Raw genomic sequence first — 17,384 nt, forward strand, 5'->3', positions numbered from 1 at the left:
AGCCACCGTCCTCATTCCCTGAGAAATGGGTGATGATGCTTCCGCCAATCTCTAGTCGTGGGGAACGAGGCCAGTGTCGCGGTCCCAGGCCTCGGCTTGCCCTGAACAAGCAGCAGCGTCTTCCTGGAACTTTCCCTCCCACCTCCCGGCCAGGTCAGGTGGAAGCCCCGTCTCCCCACCCAGCAGACGTGATCCCAGCTTTGCCCAAAACACAAAAATGGTCAACAGGCTCTCAAGGGCAGCTCCCAGGCCACGTGCCCTCTCTGGAGGCACGAGGGGGTCCGGAGTGTGAGAAACAGAGCCAACAGACCCCCACCACCCCGTTTCCGCCTGGCCATCACTGCTGAAGCTACAGCCACGTCCACGGCAGTTGACCCATCACGGAACAGGCGCAGGAGCGGGCCGAGCACACCTGGAGCTGGACCGTGGCCACGAGAGCTGTCGGGACGCATTCTTCTGCCTTGGGCTCGGATGCACGTGGTGCCTCTGTCTTTGGGGCAGGAGCAGGTCCCCGCAAGACAGGCTTGGCGTGGCCTTTGGGGGCCCCTCACCGGCCCCTCAACCGCCCGAGGGCGGTTTCACAGACAGAACGTTTCCAGAAAGCAGCTAGGAGGTGGAGCTCTCTTTTGTCTTTGAACCACACTTATTATCTCTTCTCTTGTTACACAGCCTGCCCGAGGGATGCGTGGCTAAAACCACACGACCATCTTCTGGGTAATTAACCTGTAAGACAAGCCACGTCCCCGTTACGCGGGGCGGGGGGAATCGGGAAAGGGTCCCCCAAGTGCCGTATCTGCAAAGCTGATGATGTGCTATCAGTCATCCGGGCGCTCCCGGCTGTTCCAAACCCCAGCCCTGGGCGCTCCTGCCGGGCAGCGGGCAGGGGTGGCCTCCGTGAGGCCCCCCGACGGAACATGAGAAAGAGGAAACAGCCTCAGAGAGCAGAAGACGCATCCAGGTGGGAACACAGGCGGGTGAAGCGGCTCGATACTCAGGGACTGGGGACGGGCTCAGGGAGTCTGCCCTCCAACCCAGGCGGGGAGGTACCAAGTCCTGGCCGTCCAATCGGACCTCCGCCAACCTCTTCCCTCTAACCCTCACCCTCACCCTGACCTTCCTCTGGGGGTAACCTAACAGCTGCGGTTTTCCAAAACTGAAGACGCTGTACCCTGCAACTCCCTCTCCTTTGGGTACACCCACCTACCGCCCAGCGCTGTATGCGGTCGTGCTTGCCCATGAGCATTTAAAATTCTGTATAGGGGGAATTTTGTCCTTTATAAAAATAGGTATTCGGTGCTAAAAAGAAAGGAGCTCTGAAGCCGTGAAAAGACAGGGAGGAACCTTAAATGCATACGACTGAGTAAAAGAAGCCCATCTGAAAGGGCTACAGACTGTGTGATTCCAACTCTGTGACTTTCTGGAAAAGGCAAAACTGTGGAGACAGTCAAAGGATCGGTGCTAAAAAAAAACACAAATTAAAATACGTAAAAAAATAAAAGGATCAGTGGTTGCCAGGGGTTGGAGGGATAAATAGGCAGAACATAGAGGGGTTTTAGGGCAGTGAAACTACTCTGTATGATACTATAATGGTGGATACACGTCATTATACATTTGTCCAGACCCATAGAACGTATAACACCGAGCGTGACCCCTAATGTAAACTATGGACCTTAGTTAGTAATGTGTGCACACTGGTTCATCAGTTGTAACAGATGTCGTGGATTCGTGCAAGATGTTAATAACAGAGGAAACTGTGGGGCAGGTATTGGGAATTCCCTGTATTTTGTCCTCAATTTTCTGTAAACTTAAAACTGTACTAAACACTAAAGTGTAGCAATTTAAAAAATAACAATAACATAGAGAGACAAAGGGGTTTGGACATACCCGCCAGGTGAGCAGATCCTGCATGGTGACCCCTCAAACCACCACTGGGTACAAAGAAAGAATGTGCATTCCAGACGAGAGGGCTTTTTACGACTTGTTTCCCTAAAGGAATCTTAACGTCTTCTCACGTTTAATTTTACAAGCAGGTGATCCATGGCATTCACTCCAAATGGGAAGGGTCGTTGTATAGGGCAAGGTTCCCAGTGACAGGTCCACCCCTGGAAAACCTACGCTGGGAAGCCAGCTCTACGGCTGGACATTTAGGAAACGCATGCCATCACGGGTTGCCCTGTGCTCCCCTTCAGCATGTCTCCAATGTGGATGCGTGAAAAGGCGCCATCAATCAGATACTCGAAACAGGAACACCCTGAGGACAAGTCAGGGGGGGCGTCTGACGGGCAGAAGCCCACGCCTGGGATGGTGATTAGGCAAATGACCAAGGAAGGAGTATACCAAGCCCTGAAAACCCCGAGCTGCACCCTCTCCGCCCACGCCCAGGCTTATCTGCAGGCATCGGGCGGGCGGAGGAGTGATGCAAACATGAGGCTGGAAAAAGAAAAGGGCTGAATCAACTCCAAAGTGTAACCTGCCAAGTCCTGGAAGGTGAATTCCAGGTAAGGAGGTCAGCTCAGGACACACAGAGATGGGTGGCCTGATTACCCAGACAAAGAGGTGTCTCTACCTGGAGCTCCAAGACCCTGCAATACCTGCATCCTGCATCACTCGGCACACGGCATCCTTGCCAGTCCCCTTCAGGCCAAACGGCTTCACCCAGTGGCCAAACCATCACCCAGATGAATAGCTCTACATGGAAACACACAGTGGAGGATAAGGGCAAGTGGTCCACTCGTGGTGGCCGTGATCAGTGCCACATTTCTGGACAGCTGTTTGGCAACCTGCATTCAATGCCTTTAACTCCTCATTCTACATATCAGAAGGCATCAGGGGGAAAAGTAAGTAAGTGTTTAAGATACAAATACAAGGGCACCGAACACACAGGATAACGAAACACAAGCCATTGATGAGAAATTAGGCAAATACCCTGGGATATCCTGACAACAGAAGCGTACGTAGCCATAAAAATAAGGACTTCTCTTTATTAACAAAGAAACACGTCCAACTAGACAGAACTTGGAAAAGGAAGAGTTTGTTAATGGATATATATATCTATAATGGATATATACATACAACCCGGGTGGCAGCTGGGGTCTTGCTTCCTCACGGGGTCATGTTCTGGATTTGAAGGAGCCATACCCTTCCCATGGGCTGTGGAGGCCCTAGAGCCCTCCCCAGCTCTCAGGGTACTCTCAGGGGTCTTGGGGCACATGTGGTTCCCTCTGCTGCGTTCTTGTCGCTATGAAAATAACAGGAAGGGTTATAACCCCGCCATGTTTCTCCTGCCTTCACTGTGTCCCACTGACAGAGGCGTGCAATGCCATCTTTGTCCTCACACACACGTGCACACAGGTTTGTGTGTGTAACAGATTGTCCTGGGGACAGAACACACTACAATGTACAAGCCAGGGTCCCTACGAGACCCTGGGCCATCAACACCCACCCAACTCCCATCTGTTGAGATGCTTGAGCTGTTTTCTGTCTTTTTCCACCCGTCTTTCTCTTTCTGTTTCCCTGCCTTCTCCATCTCTCCCCGTCTCCAAGGGTCGCTCTATTTCTGGGTTCCCTCCAGGACTCTGAGGTCAGATTCAAATTCTCCACTTATTAACTGCATGATGTTAAGAGGCTTCCCGAAACTCTTTGTGCCCTGGTTTCCTCACTTGTAAAAAGGGATTAGTGATAATAACTCCTTCCTAGGAGAGGACCACATGAATCCATACACGTAAAGCGTTTAAAACAATACCCGCTACAAAACAAGTATCCAACACGATGCAGCTATGTACTCTAATGATCATCATTTCTAACAAAAAGCGGTTTGGTTGTCTGTTTTGCTGAAGCTCTTTATTCTAACTTCAGTAGCTTATTAAAGAGGGGCTACACATTCTGGTTTGCCACAGACCATTCTCATTTATCTTTTTTTTGGGGGGGGAGGGGGTGCCCTGAGGGTACTTCTCAAATTTCAACATGCACGGATGCAGACCTCAAAGAGAAAGTGACAATTGGTCGGGCTGAGGAGTCAAAGGTCAGAGTCTGGGGTCCCTAGGGCAGCTGGAATGGAGGGGCACAATCCAAAATGAAAGGCCACAGGGGCGGGAGCTGAAAAATCTGAGTAGAAAATCCCAGCGAAACCTCAGCAGACTAGTGAACTGCAGAAACACGGCAAGACACCAAGGAGTTCAGGGGCAAACTGCAGCTGGAAGGTTGAAAGATGTGAGCAGAGAAATTTCAGCCACTGCCTGGTGCTGGGGAGACAGGATATTTGCATCTTGCCAAGTTGCAGGGGCTCAGTGAACAGCTCAGAGTCTCACCTGAATCCTGAGATGGGCTATGTCTTAGAACAAAGGATTGAGATTGAGAGCTCCATATCTTAAGATTGAGAGCTCCATCCAAGGCCCAAGGGCAGAACTGAAATAGACTTATCATAACAAGACGTGAAGCCAAGGTAACCCACCAGTGATATCACTGGCCGCTACAAAGCTCAACATTCTTCAGAGGAAGATAACAGAATGCAAAATCTCTACAGTGGATCAGTCACAATGTCCAATACACAAAAAATGACCAGACATGCAGAGAAACGGGAAAATGTCACCTGCTGTCAAGAGGGAAAAATATCAATAGAAACAGACCCAGAGATGATGTAGCTGTTGGAATGAAGAGACAAGAACTTTAAGATAACAATTATGAATTAAAGCATTTACAAGAAAAGATGGAGGTCAAGGGTGAAGAAAGGAAGAACGTCAGGAAAGACATGTAAACTAAAAATAACCAAATGGAGGTCCTAAAACTGAAAAATACAGTTAGTTTTGAGGAAAACAAAAACCCAAGGATGGGATTACAAGTGTACTGCACACAAATGAAAAACAATTTGGTGAACTTGAGATAGTTCAATAGAAATCATCCAAGCTAAAGCACAAAGGAAGAAAAGAAAGTTGGATAAAATGAACAGAGCTCAATGAAATGTCAGACAGTGTCACGGAATCTACCATATGTGTAATTGTGGACCGACAAGAAGGTGGAAAGAACAAAGCAGGAAAAGTATTTGAAAAATATTGGCTAAAAATTGTTCAAATTTTATCAAAACTTCCTACCCCATGGCTACAGGGAGCCTTTTAAACCCAAGTAGGGTAAACACGGGGAACCACACATAGGCATATTATCAAAATTCTGAAAACAAGTTAAAAAAAAAAAAAGAGGAAAGAAGGCACATTATATTCAGGAAATAATGATAATAATTATAGCTGATTTCCTATCTGAAACAATGAAGGCCAGAAGTCCAGGTTACAACAACTTTAATATCCTGGGGGTAGGGCAGTGTTTTCAACCCAGAACTCTACGTGCGTGGAAAACAGCTCTCACAAAGGAAGGCGGAATAATGCTACCTGCAAACACTTAGGACCATGTGAATCTCCCACCCTGCTCTGAGGAGAGAGTGAAACTTTCCTCTTCAGGAAAAGGTTTTAAAACAAAACCTGCAATAAGTGAAAATAAATATTTATCTTCAAGGCACTACAGCACCTTATGGAGCCTCCAAGTGTCTTGTTAGAAAGTGGATCTACGCAATTTCTAACATGCTAACGTCATGGGCTCTGCACACCCCAAACCACGCATCACAGAGATAATAACACAGAGAGGACCACAGATGTGTGCAGAGCCGGGCCACTGTTCTCATCAGAATCTTGACAACAATTTCAGAGGCAACGTCCTTTTCACTGAAGGAGAAGCCCCTTCCAGGAAACGTTAACCTCTGGGTCTCATTTAAGTGTTTGAAATATCATTACATAATCCTTCAAGTTTTATTTTTTCAAAAAACCTTTCTTACTATATGTTTATCTTCTATAACAACTAAAGACGACTTCATTTCCCCCAGGAGGAAAAATATCATGGAAGTAACATTTCCAGAATAACTTTTAGAGACGGTCACGCGAGCAGGTTCTCTAATTACCAAGTTTAAAAGCACGGAGTGTCTTGAGGTGTGTTAGAAGGGAACGGTCAAAATGAATTTCCTCGGCGATGATTCCTCCCCACAAATGAAAAGAGGAGAAAACACGGAACAGGATAACAGGACAATGCAGGAGGGAGTGAAAATATTGCATAAATTATTGGTGGGGGAAATAGAACTTTGGACACAAGATGAGAATGAAAATTCTTCCCTGTGGTTTTTTTTCTTCTATTATTATTCCTGTAAGTATTTATAGACGAGCTAAGGAAACTAGGCAGACAATCCCCTCTCTCATAGAAGTCACCCTGATGGTGCTTCCAAAGGTTAACATTAATCATTCCCGAGTCTGAGAAATGAAGAGCCCTTCACAGGAAGAACACGGGGTGAGCAGTGATAACATTAAATGTTCACAAAGGGCTGTGCTGCGCCTTCGTGCCTTCAGAAAAGACACGATGACCTTCTAAACTTTCTTTTTTTTTTCCTTTGTTAATAGAATTGACTCGCCGAATGCCATTTTTTTTTAATTGCAATAGAGTTGATTTACAATGTTGTGTTGGTTTCAGGGGTACAGCAAAGCGATTCAGTTATACATACACATGCATCTATTCTTTTTCAAATTCTTTTCCCATGACAGGTTATTATGAGATATTCAGTAGAGTTCTCTGTGCTCTACAGTGAGTCCTCGTTGGTTATCTATTTTATATATAGGAATGTGTATATGTTAATCCCAAACTCCTAATTTATCCCTCCCCCCTTTCCCCTTTGGTAACCATAAGTTTGTTTTCTATGTCTGTGAGTCAGTTTCTGTTTTGTAAATAAGTTCATTTACATCATATTTCAGATTCCACGTATAAGTGCTATCGTATGATATATGTCTGTCTCTGTCTGGCTGACTTCACTTTGGATGAAAATCTCTAGGTCCATCCAAGTTGCTGCCAATGGTATGATTTCATTCTTTTTTATGACTGAGTAGTATTCCATTGTATATATGTACCACATCTTCTTTATCCATTTACCTGTTGATGGACACTTAGGTTGTTTCCATGTCTTGGCTATTGTATATAAATAGTGCTACAATGAACACTGGGGCGCATGTATCTTTTCAAATTAGGGTTTTCTCTAGGCATTGTTAAACCTTCTAATTGCCCACAGGAAATCATCTGTCTGTATGAACACCTGTCTAGTGTCTGTCTATCCAGGCATGCCTGCTCACTGGCTACCTCAGGACACCAAGTTAAAGACGAAAGGGGGACATTCCACAAAATTCCTGGCCAGCACTCTGCAAAACTGTCAAGGTCATCAAAAAACATGGAGAGTCTAAGAAATGATCACAGCCAAGAGGAGCCTAAAGAGATGGGACAACTAGATATTACTGTAGCATCCTGTATGGGATCCTGGGACGGAAGAAAGACATTAGGTAAAAACTAAGGAAATTTGGAAAAAACATAAGGTCTTTAGTCAGGGATCACAGACCAATAAGGTGCTTTCACTGTGAGACACGAACTTAACATAAGATACTAATGATGGAGAGAACTAGGCATAGGGTATGTGGGAACTCGGGAACCTTCACAACTCTTCTGTAATCTAGAATTGTTCCAAAATTAGAAGTCCATTTTTTTCAAAATTCACTTATTAAATCATTCACCATCACGTCACAACTGTCAGAGTGGCTGTCATCAAAAAGACCACAAATAACAAATGCTGGAGAGGGCGTGGAGAAAAGGGAACCCTCCTACACTGTTGGTGGGAATGTAAGTTGGTGCAGCCACTCTGGAGAACAGGATGGAGGTTCCTTAAAAGTAAAAAGAGAGCTACCATATGATCCAGCAATCCCACTCCTGGGCATATACCCAGAGAAAACCGTAATTCAAAAAGATACACACACCCCAACGTTCATAGCAGCACCGTTTACACCAGCCAAGACGTGGAAGCAACCTAAGTGTCCACAGACAGATGAATGGATAAAGAAGATGTGGTACATATATACACAGTGGGATACTAGTCAGCCATAAAAAAGAATGAAATCATGCCATTGGCAGCAACATGGATGGACTTGGAGGGCATTATGCTAAATGAAGTAAGTCAGACAGAGACAAATAGTCTATGATCTCACTTATACGTGGAATCTAAAAAATACAGCAAGCTAGTGAATATAACAAAACAGAAGCAGACTCACAGATACAGAGAACAAACTAGTAGTTACCAGTGGGGAGAGGGAAGGGGGGAGGGACAAGATAGGGGGAGGGAATTAAGAGGTACAAACTACTATGTATAAAATAAATAAGCTACAAGGTTATGTTGTAGAACACAGGGAATATAGCCAATATTTTTCCATAACTATAAATGGAGTATAACCTTTACAGTTGTGAATCACTATACTGTACACATGAAATATATAATATTGTACATCAACTGCACTTCAATCTAAAAAAAATGAAAGGGGGAAAGAAAAGGATGCCTGTAGGAAACAGGAAACTGTCAATAAGGGCCATTTTAAGTTAAATCAAAAAGATAGGAGAAAACCATAATTTGAAAAGATACATGCACCCCAATGTTCATAGCAGCACTATTTACAAATAGCCAGGACATGGAACCAACCTAAGCGTCCATCAATAGATGAATGGATAAAGAAGATGTGGTACATATATACAATGGAATACTACTCAGCCATAAAAAAGAACGAAATAATGTTATTTGCAGCAGCATGGATGGGCCTGGAGGTTATCATACTAAGTGAAGTAAGTCAGACAGAGAAAGACAAATATTATATGATATTGCTTGTATGTGGAATCTAAAAAATGGTACAAATGAACTTATTTACAAAACAGAAATAGAGTCACAGACATAGGAAACAAACTTATGGTTACCGTGGGAGAGAGGGGGGAAGGGATAAATTAGGAGATTGGGATTGACATATACACACTACTCTATATAAAATAGACAACCAACGAGGACCTACTGAACAGCCCAGGGAACTCTACTCAGTATCTCGTAATACCCTATATGGGAAAACAATCTGAAAAGGAATATATGTATAAAACTGAATCACTGTGCTGTATACCTGAAACTAACATGATATTGTAAATCAACTATACTTCAATAAAAAATGATACAGGGACTTCCCTGGTGGTTCAGTGGTAAAGAATCCACCTTACAATGCAGGGGACGCGGGTTCGATCCCTGGTCAGGGGAACTAAGACCCCACATGCCGCGGGGCAACTAAGCCCGCACGCCCCAACTACTGAGCTCGCACGCCTCAACTAGAGAGCCCGCGTGCCACAAACTACAGAGCCCACGCGCTCTGGAGCCCACACGCCACAACTAGAGAAGAGAAATACCACGCGCCACAACTAGAGAGAAGGCTGCATGCCACAACAAAGAGCCTGCGTGCTGCAACTCAGACCCGACGCACCAAAAATAAATAAATAAGTAATAAACAAATCTTTTTTAAAAAAATGCTACAAATGAACTTATTTACAAAACAGAGTCACAGACATGGAAAACAAACTTACGGTTACCAAAGGGGAAAGGTGGGGGGCAGGGATAAATTAGGAGTCTGGGATTAACACAGACACACCACTATATACAAAATACATAACTAACAAGGACCTACTGTAGAGCACAGAGAACTCTGCTCAATATTCTGTAATAACCAAGAAAGGAAAAGAATCTGAAAAGGAATCTATGGACATGTATAACTGAATCACTGTGCTGTACACCTGAGACTAACACGATATACTTTAATTTAAAAATTTTTAAAAAAGAATGACGTTAGGAAAGGTGTAAAATTGTCCAGGACGACACTGGTGACGGTGGAAAAGTGTGGAACAGTGACACAAAGCAAGGGATGCCTTTCTCCTTTTAAAAACAAAGAACAGACACCACATTTCCTAGGATTTTGGACTAGGGAATTCCCTCGTGGGTTGCGTGCGTCACTGTGAAATGAGCAAAGCAAAGTTTACCTGCCTGGAGTCCTTTTAAAAGTATTTAAATTATCTATTTCCATTTGGGTTCATTTGAACATTGTTATGCCATTTTGCTGTTTGTTTTTGTGGTGTTCGGGTTTTTATTGGTATTTTGGGGTGGGGTTTTTTTTTTTTTTTGGTAAATTAGCAAGACTATTCGCTCCAAATAAGAGAGCTTGCATCAGCATGTAATTACTTAAGAGCAATAAAGGTTTCGGTACCATGGATACAAGGTGATAACGTATGAAAAGTCTCTTCCCTGGAAATCTCTAGGCTGGGAAATGACCAACATCACCTTGATTCCTGACCACACTCACAAATACATCCTTCTGAAAGCCGAACTAGTTATACACGGATATGCAGGTGTCCTCCCATCCCAGCCCCAAACGTGACCTCAACTGACCGTGATGTCAAAGGCAGAAAGTACACCACGTAAAGCATTCAACGAGGAACTAAGAAAAAAGGGTCAGTACAGAGATGAGGGGGGAGGTAGGCTACAGAGAAGTTCGGCATTTAGAAATGATTGTGTTAGGGAACTCGCCTCAATACTCTGTAGTGACCTATATGGGAAAAGAACCTGAAAAAGAACAGATACTTGTATTCTGTATAACTGAGTCACTTTGCTGTACAGAAGAAACTAACACAACACTGTAAAGCAACTGTACCCCAATAAAAAATTTCAAAAAGAAAAGAAATAATTGTGTTCTCGGCAGTCATCTGTGAGTCTCAGGCTATCTGCTGATTTGCTCCAAAAAAAAAAGAGAAGAATCCAGAGGATCACGGAAGAGCCATAAGCGAGGAACAGGTCGGGCTCCCCCTGGCCAAGTGGGAAGCCGGGGGTTGTGTGGACAAGACCCTCAGAGGCTGCAGCAGGGCAGCTAGTCTGGACAGAGGCACCTCTGCAGGGCTGTGGGCTCCACTCCAGACAGCATCCCGACCCAGACCGGGTCCGGCCGAGTCTGCAGGGAGCTAAGCCAAGAGGAAGGGTGAGGGCCGACCGACGGCCACCGACGCACAGGGAGACCCAGGCCCCCACCGGCCCTGCCCTTGCGCAGCAGGTCCCCGGCACAGGGAGTGCCCCTCTTCCCCTGGGATTGGCTGGGCCTTGGCTTGGGGGAATCCCGAGGCTGGATGCGAATTCAGCAACGTCAGCTCGAGGACCACCGCCAAACCACCCGCCTCTGGCCAGGTCTCAGCATCTCCCACCTGTCTCATGGCGACCCCTCCAGGCGTGCACGGGCTGGGCTGTCCACGCACCGACTTCCAAGTGCCAGGCTTCTGGTGTAAAATACAGACAGCGCTGCTTTCATGTTTGGTTCAATGCACAGAAGAGGAATTTTCAAAGGTGCGTGTGTGTGTGTAATCAAGGGTTCACTCCCTCACTGGACCAGCCCCCGTGGGAGTGGCCACGCTCACCCTGGCTCAGACCATACCCCTGCTGCAGACCTCAGGGGTCACTCAGCTTGTGTCCAGACACCTCCCTGGCCCCCATGTCCCCTCTCAGGCCAGGGGGAACCTGAGCTTCCCTAAGCGCTGCCAACTTCTGGGCAAGGGCCGTGCTCCAAGCAACACAAGGACCAGCGCAGGGCCGCTGCCCACCAAGGATGCCCAGCCTCGCCCTTTCCATAAACTCGGATGCCCGGCGGGGGGATGGTGGCTGCCAGGAAGTGGGGTGCAGGCAGGCTGGGGTTTGGGGCTTGTGCAGACCCCTGGGCTCTCTCTGCTGTCGGTGTGCACCTGACTGACTGTCTGCCCCGGCAGCTACTTCTCCCAGATGCAAATTTCATGGATCTACTTGGCGTCACTTGCTAGAAATGAAGACACAGGAGCAGACACAGCCGAGGCTCTGTCACCAGCCTTGACCAGGGGGGCGTGACACCACCGTCCTGGGTGATTAGGAATCACCGCCCTGCCCACCGCAGGCCCTGGGGGCCTCCCCTCCAGCACAGAGCTGCTACCGAAGCGTTTTCCCTTTAATCCGTGAGCTTTCCGCCCAAACTGTGAATCGCAGCGTACAAGGCTGATGCCACCAGGAAATTGTCTAAAGATGTTTTAGAACGTTCTTTCCTCCCATAAATCAGGGCTACGGATTACAGCTCTGTCAGAACACATGAAGCTCTTAAACGTTTTAAAGAAGCACACGTAGCCCCAGATGAACCTTGGCACCTTGACTGGTTAGGCCTGTAACATGAGCGGGTTTGGGCGAATTATTTTTTCATTCTTTCCAACGGTTTTTCAAGTCATGAAAAGAAGCCCACGCTTTGGCGGTTTCCCACGAGACTCCTCTTTTGCTCTGGAAATTATGGTTTCATGCAGTCACGACAGCAGCGATTCTTAAACGTGAGGGGGCAGGGGGATCCCCGGGGAGGACGTGGGAAAATGCAGGTTCCCGGCCCCGCCTGCAGAGGTTCCCAGGCTCAGGGCTGGAAACCAGCACTTCTAACCACCTGCCCCCAGGAATGCTACTGCTAGATGCCCGGGAAATACACGCTGCGTGGAAACCAAGGCGTTGGAGAGAGCGTCCCCCTGAGCCACTGCAAACTGGGGACGGGGGTTCACGATCGGCTGTCACAACAGTGGACCACTTCTGCCCCGGGGTAGGTGAGGGAGAGAAGCAGCGCCTCTGTCTGCAAGAGCTGCCTGGTGTTGCAGGAGAGCTGCGGAAGCCCCTCTGGGTTCTGTCTCAAGATCAAAGGCATCCTAGTAGATACCTAATGAGAACCTGCCTTACAGCACAGGGAACTCCACTTCGCGGCACAGTAGAAACTAACACAACATTGTAAAACAACTCTACCCCAATTTAAAAAAAAAGAAAAAGAAAAAAGATCAAAGGCATCCTGCCACGAGGGCAGAGGAGGCATTGGGAATATCAACACGCCCCAGCCTTGGACAGAGGGCCGGACGGTCACCTTGAACAAGCACGAGTGGGAGTCTTGACACAAAGGGATAGATAAGGCTTACCCGTCCGTCCGGGGTTTTCATGTGTCTCTCAAGAATCGCAATCTTGCCACCTTCCACTCCCCAAGGAGGACAAAAGCCCCCCAAAGAAAAGCCCAAGAATCAGAGACATCGCTGCCCAAAGCCACTTCCACCATCCGGGTCCCTGAGCCCACGCCAGGGTCTGCAGCCCCCAGAGCAAGCAGAAGAGCCATCTGTCCACCGGGCAGTAGAGTACCTTTGTCACTGAGGGTTTCCTCTTTTATCTTCCTCACAGCTTCTTCCGCTTTGCCTTGGTTATTTCCGCCTACAAGGAAAAGAAAAGATACAATTCAGGGTAAGGAAACTACCCCATGTGAAACGATGTTTTCTTGAGACAGTAAACACAACCCTACAACACGCTAAGTGTCTCCTTCCGTCCTGGCGTTGAATTTTGCCATCGGAGCAACTGTAGCAGATTCAGCGTATCCATTGAAGACGCATTTTCTTTAGGTGGATTGGTCAAAAGGATGCATTTCTGGGACATCTTACTTTTCAGTGATTCCGGGGACACGAAGCACCTAGTGGCATCAGGACCACGGGGACACCAACAGCATGAGCAGGAAACTGTCAGCAGAAATGTCAGACCAGACATAGAACTTTCGAGAGACTTTTGGTCCAGGCGACCGCTCTGTTCACAGCGGCTTGAGCTATAAAAACCATCACGGGGGACTTCCCGGGCGGTCCAGTGGTTAGGACTCTGCGCTTTCACTGCCGAGGGTCTGGGTTCAATCCCTGGTCGGGGAACTAAGATCCCGCAAGCCGCGTGGCATGGCCAAAAATAAAAAATAAAAAACCATCACGGGACATTCCCACCATGAGCTCGAGATGCCTCCTCCCGTTACCCGTGACTCCGTAAAATCAGCAGGTGCGATTCTGGGAACGTTCGCTTAGAAGGGTGGCGATGGGTCTTTTGTGTAGGATATGGATGCTTCAGTTGAAATTTGGGGCGGAAGAAAGTGAATGAGGTTTCTTTAACGCCTGAGTAGGTGAACCTGTGTTGACCATGAGGGTAGAGCCGGAAGGGCAGGGGGGCTGTCTTTCCCTACGTCTGTGCGCAGACGGCCCTCATTTTAAGGGGGACCTGATGTAGCTGCTGCTCAGGGTGGGGAGAAGCCAGGACAGCCTGCTTCCCAGACAGCATCCCCTATTAAGGAGCCGGCCTCAAGCAGCGCCTCTGACCCTGTGCAGGAGAAGCCACACCTGCAACTCCCTGGGGGCTGAGTCACAGGAGACCTTCAACAGGGAGGCCAGAGCTGGCAGCTGTGAACACAGGGGTGGGCATGGAGCCCTGACGCCCAGAGAACCAACAGGGGGCATGAGGACACCGCTGAGGGGCCTGGGAGGGGCAGGTCCAGCCCACATCACCCTCCCACCTGCAGCCAGCCCCTGCTGGCAAGATGCTGGTTCTCTCGGGTCAAAGCCTATTGAGGTCTCTGTGAAAGTCCACTACCAAGCAATCCTTTTATCAAGCATTTCTGCATGCTGTTTATGTACCCGTGGTTTCATTTACACACTCTAATAGTATTCCCTACTCTTTTCCTCTGTATTATGTGCTCTGTGTCACTGACAGGTGTCCCCAAATGAATCTAGGCAATGCCCTTTCCAAAACAAAACAAAAAAAGAATGTTTACAGCAACGGGTTTATTTGTAACAAACATATAAGAGAGGAGAAGTGGTGAACCCAGGCGGAATCAGAAATGCCTCCTGCTGAAGATAAACGTGGCAAAGGACATCTCTGGGGGTGAACGAAAAGGAATATAGAAACTGTCACCGCCTCGGAGAAGTTCAAAGCTGCAGACATCAAGAAGATGCAGCTGCAAAAGTCATTTGCACCTCCAGCTCCTTAAAGAAATAAACATTATGCGGTTATTATGTGTTTTTGCTGGGAGAGCCTTCCTGCACTGCGGGAGTGCAGGGGCAGGATGGCAAAGAAGGCATGTCTTCCATCCCTAAATGTTCCGGGCATCAAAGACCAAAAAAAAAAAAAAAAAAAGAATTCATGGGTAAGTGAGGGCTGCAGACATGTATGAGCTTGTTTCTGAAACTTGTGCAATTTTTAAACATTAAAACACCATCTGCTGCCGGGCTACCCTCCAGCCTGAGACCATCTTGGCATCAAGGGCTGGCGTAGCAGAAGCTCAAATGAAGTCAGAAAGACATAAGTGTCCAGAGAAAGAAAGAAAGCTGAGGGTGGGTTGGGGAGAAGCGATGGAACAGCAGGACAAACTGGCCACGGCCAGCAGCGCCCCCCGACGGGCAGCTCGCTCCATGTTCAGGCAATCAGGCAAATATCATATGATATCGGCTCTATGCGGAATCTAAACAAAAATGATACCTATGAACTTATTTACAAAACAGAATCAGACTCACAGACTTAGGGAACGAACTTGTGGTTACCAGGGGGGAGCGATAAATTTGGAGTTTGGGATTGACTTATACACACTGCTAGACATAAAATAGATAACCAAGGACCTACTCTATAGCACAGGCAGCTCTACTCAGTACTCTGTAATAACCTCTATGGGAAAAGAATCTAAAAAAGAGTGGATATATGTACACGTATAACTGATTCACTTTGCCATACACCTGAAAGTAACACAACACTGTAAATCAACTATGCTCCAACATAAAACAGAAATTTTAAAAATTAAAAAGAAATCAAAGAAAACAATATTCAGGCAGTCAGGGCTGGATTGTATGGGAGGGATGGACAGGCACTTTGGGGGCGAAGGTCATCTTCAGCAGCTGCCTCCTATGGGCTGGATATGGGATGCTTGACCCTACACAGCTGCCAACGTTGCCCATACATCTCCGGAGTGATGGCTGCATATCAGGAAACACTACGCCACAACAGAAGCAGGGCTCAAACGCAGTGGGTCTGCCTTCCGCTCAACCTTCGTGCGGCAGGGGTTAGGTTTTATACATGCTGCAGTGCAGGGTTTCAGGGGCACCAAGTCGAGTGGGAAGGACAACCTCTCATATCCAGGTCCGCTCCCTGAAGACAGCACCCTAGCCACCAGATTGTAAAGATCTGCAAGAAGCAACAGAACTGCCACTTGTTTAAAAAAAAAAAAGATACTGAACCCAAATTAGGGCCAGCACACTACAGACCTGGGGCCAAATCTGGCCCATCGCTTGATATAAAAAATAAGTTTTATTGGAAAACAGCCATAAACTTTAAGTATTGGCCATTGCTGCTTTCCTGCTGTAAGGGCAGAGCTGATCATCATGAGAGACCTATGATCATCTTTATCATCCAGCCTATAGCAGAAAAAAAACATACCAACCCCTGGTCTAAACCTTAGATGACCGTTTATTAAGAATTATGAAGAAAGAAGGATCCTCCACCAAAATAGTATTTTGAAACAGTAGGAACTAAGATACTGTGAACAGATGGGAAACTGAATAATTCATGCATTCTTAGCAACACTAATGGGCTGGACTCGGACCCAGATTATCACTTCAATTCTTCAGCAAGTAATTGATTATTCTTTAAATATTCATGGCTTCAGGACTGAGAGTGTGGAATTGATTAAACCCATCTCTTAATCTGTGTTTAGTAGAAAAATGCATTGTGACCAATGATAATGTTTCATTAAGTGACCTTGTCTCCAGCTGTCATGTAAGAAGAAAAACTGTCCCTCTCAGGATATATTCAACTATCCCCTCAAAGACACACCGAGGCAGTGAGCCTCCCTACGTGACTGGATTGACAGGTAAGGTCAGACCTGTGTCCCTCGGGGAAAGTTCAAACAGGGACATCAGAACGTTAGTGGGAAAGGAGACACAGGTGGGTGAGGACGTGCTGCCTCCTCTCTGTTTAACTCGAGAAGAGTAGAAATTTGGTGCTGACAGATACCATACCTGATGCTCAAGAAACATCACCTAAAGGAGGTGATATCAGTCAGGGCTCCAGCCCTCAAATGCATGGGTACCCAGGCTTGCTCAAATATGCTCAGTGCCCGTGTTTGCTGCAGTATATACTCATCACCCAGCTAGACCTCATTCTGACCTTCCCAGTAGACCTCCTCCTGACCTTCCCAACCAGACCTCCTCCTCACCTTCCCAACTGGACCTCCTCTGGACCTTCGCATTCAGACCGCCTCCTGACCTTCCCACTAGACCTCCTCCTGACCTTCCCATTCAGACCTCCTCCTGACCTTACCACTAGACCTCCTCCTGACCTTCCCATTCAGACCTCCTCCTGACCTTCCCACTAGACCTCATCCTGACCTTCCCAACCAGACCTCCTCCTCACCTTCCCAACTGGACCTCCTCTTGACCTTCCCATTCAGACCTCCTCCTGACCTTCCCACTAGACCTCCTCCTGACCTTCCCATTCAGACCTCCTCCTGACCTTCCCACTAGACCTCCTCCTGACCTTCCCATTCAGACCTCCTCCTGACCTTCCCACTAGACCTCATCCTGACCTTCCCAACCAGACCTCCTCCTCACCTTCCCAACTGGACCTCCTCTTGACCTTCCCATTCAGACCTCCTCCT

At 47.2% G+C, this 17,384-nt stretch overlaps 1 protein-coding gene across 1 annotated transcript in view; it reads right to left on the bottom strand.

Moving 5' to 3' along the window:
- The window catches only part of LOC133082259 (dehydrogenase/reductase SDR family member on chromosome X-like), a 188,831-nt gene that overhangs the window by 134,871 nt on the left and 36,576 nt on the right, over positions 1 to 17,384 (bottom strand). The window contains exon 3 of the mRNA XM_061178786.1: positions 13,079 to 13,147. Within this exon, the coding sequence (XP_061034769.1) occupies positions 13,079 to 13,147 (69 nt within the window). The remainder of the gene's footprint in view (positions 1 to 13,078; positions 13,148 to 17,384) is intronic.

This window comes from Eubalaena glacialis, chromosome X (assembly GCF_028564815.1).
Source record: "Eubalaena glacialis isolate mEubGla1 chromosome X, mEubGla1.1.hap2.+ XY, whole genome shotgun sequence".
Lineage (NCBI taxonomy): Eukaryota > Metazoa > Chordata > Mammalia > Artiodactyla > Balaenidae > Eubalaena > Eubalaena glacialis.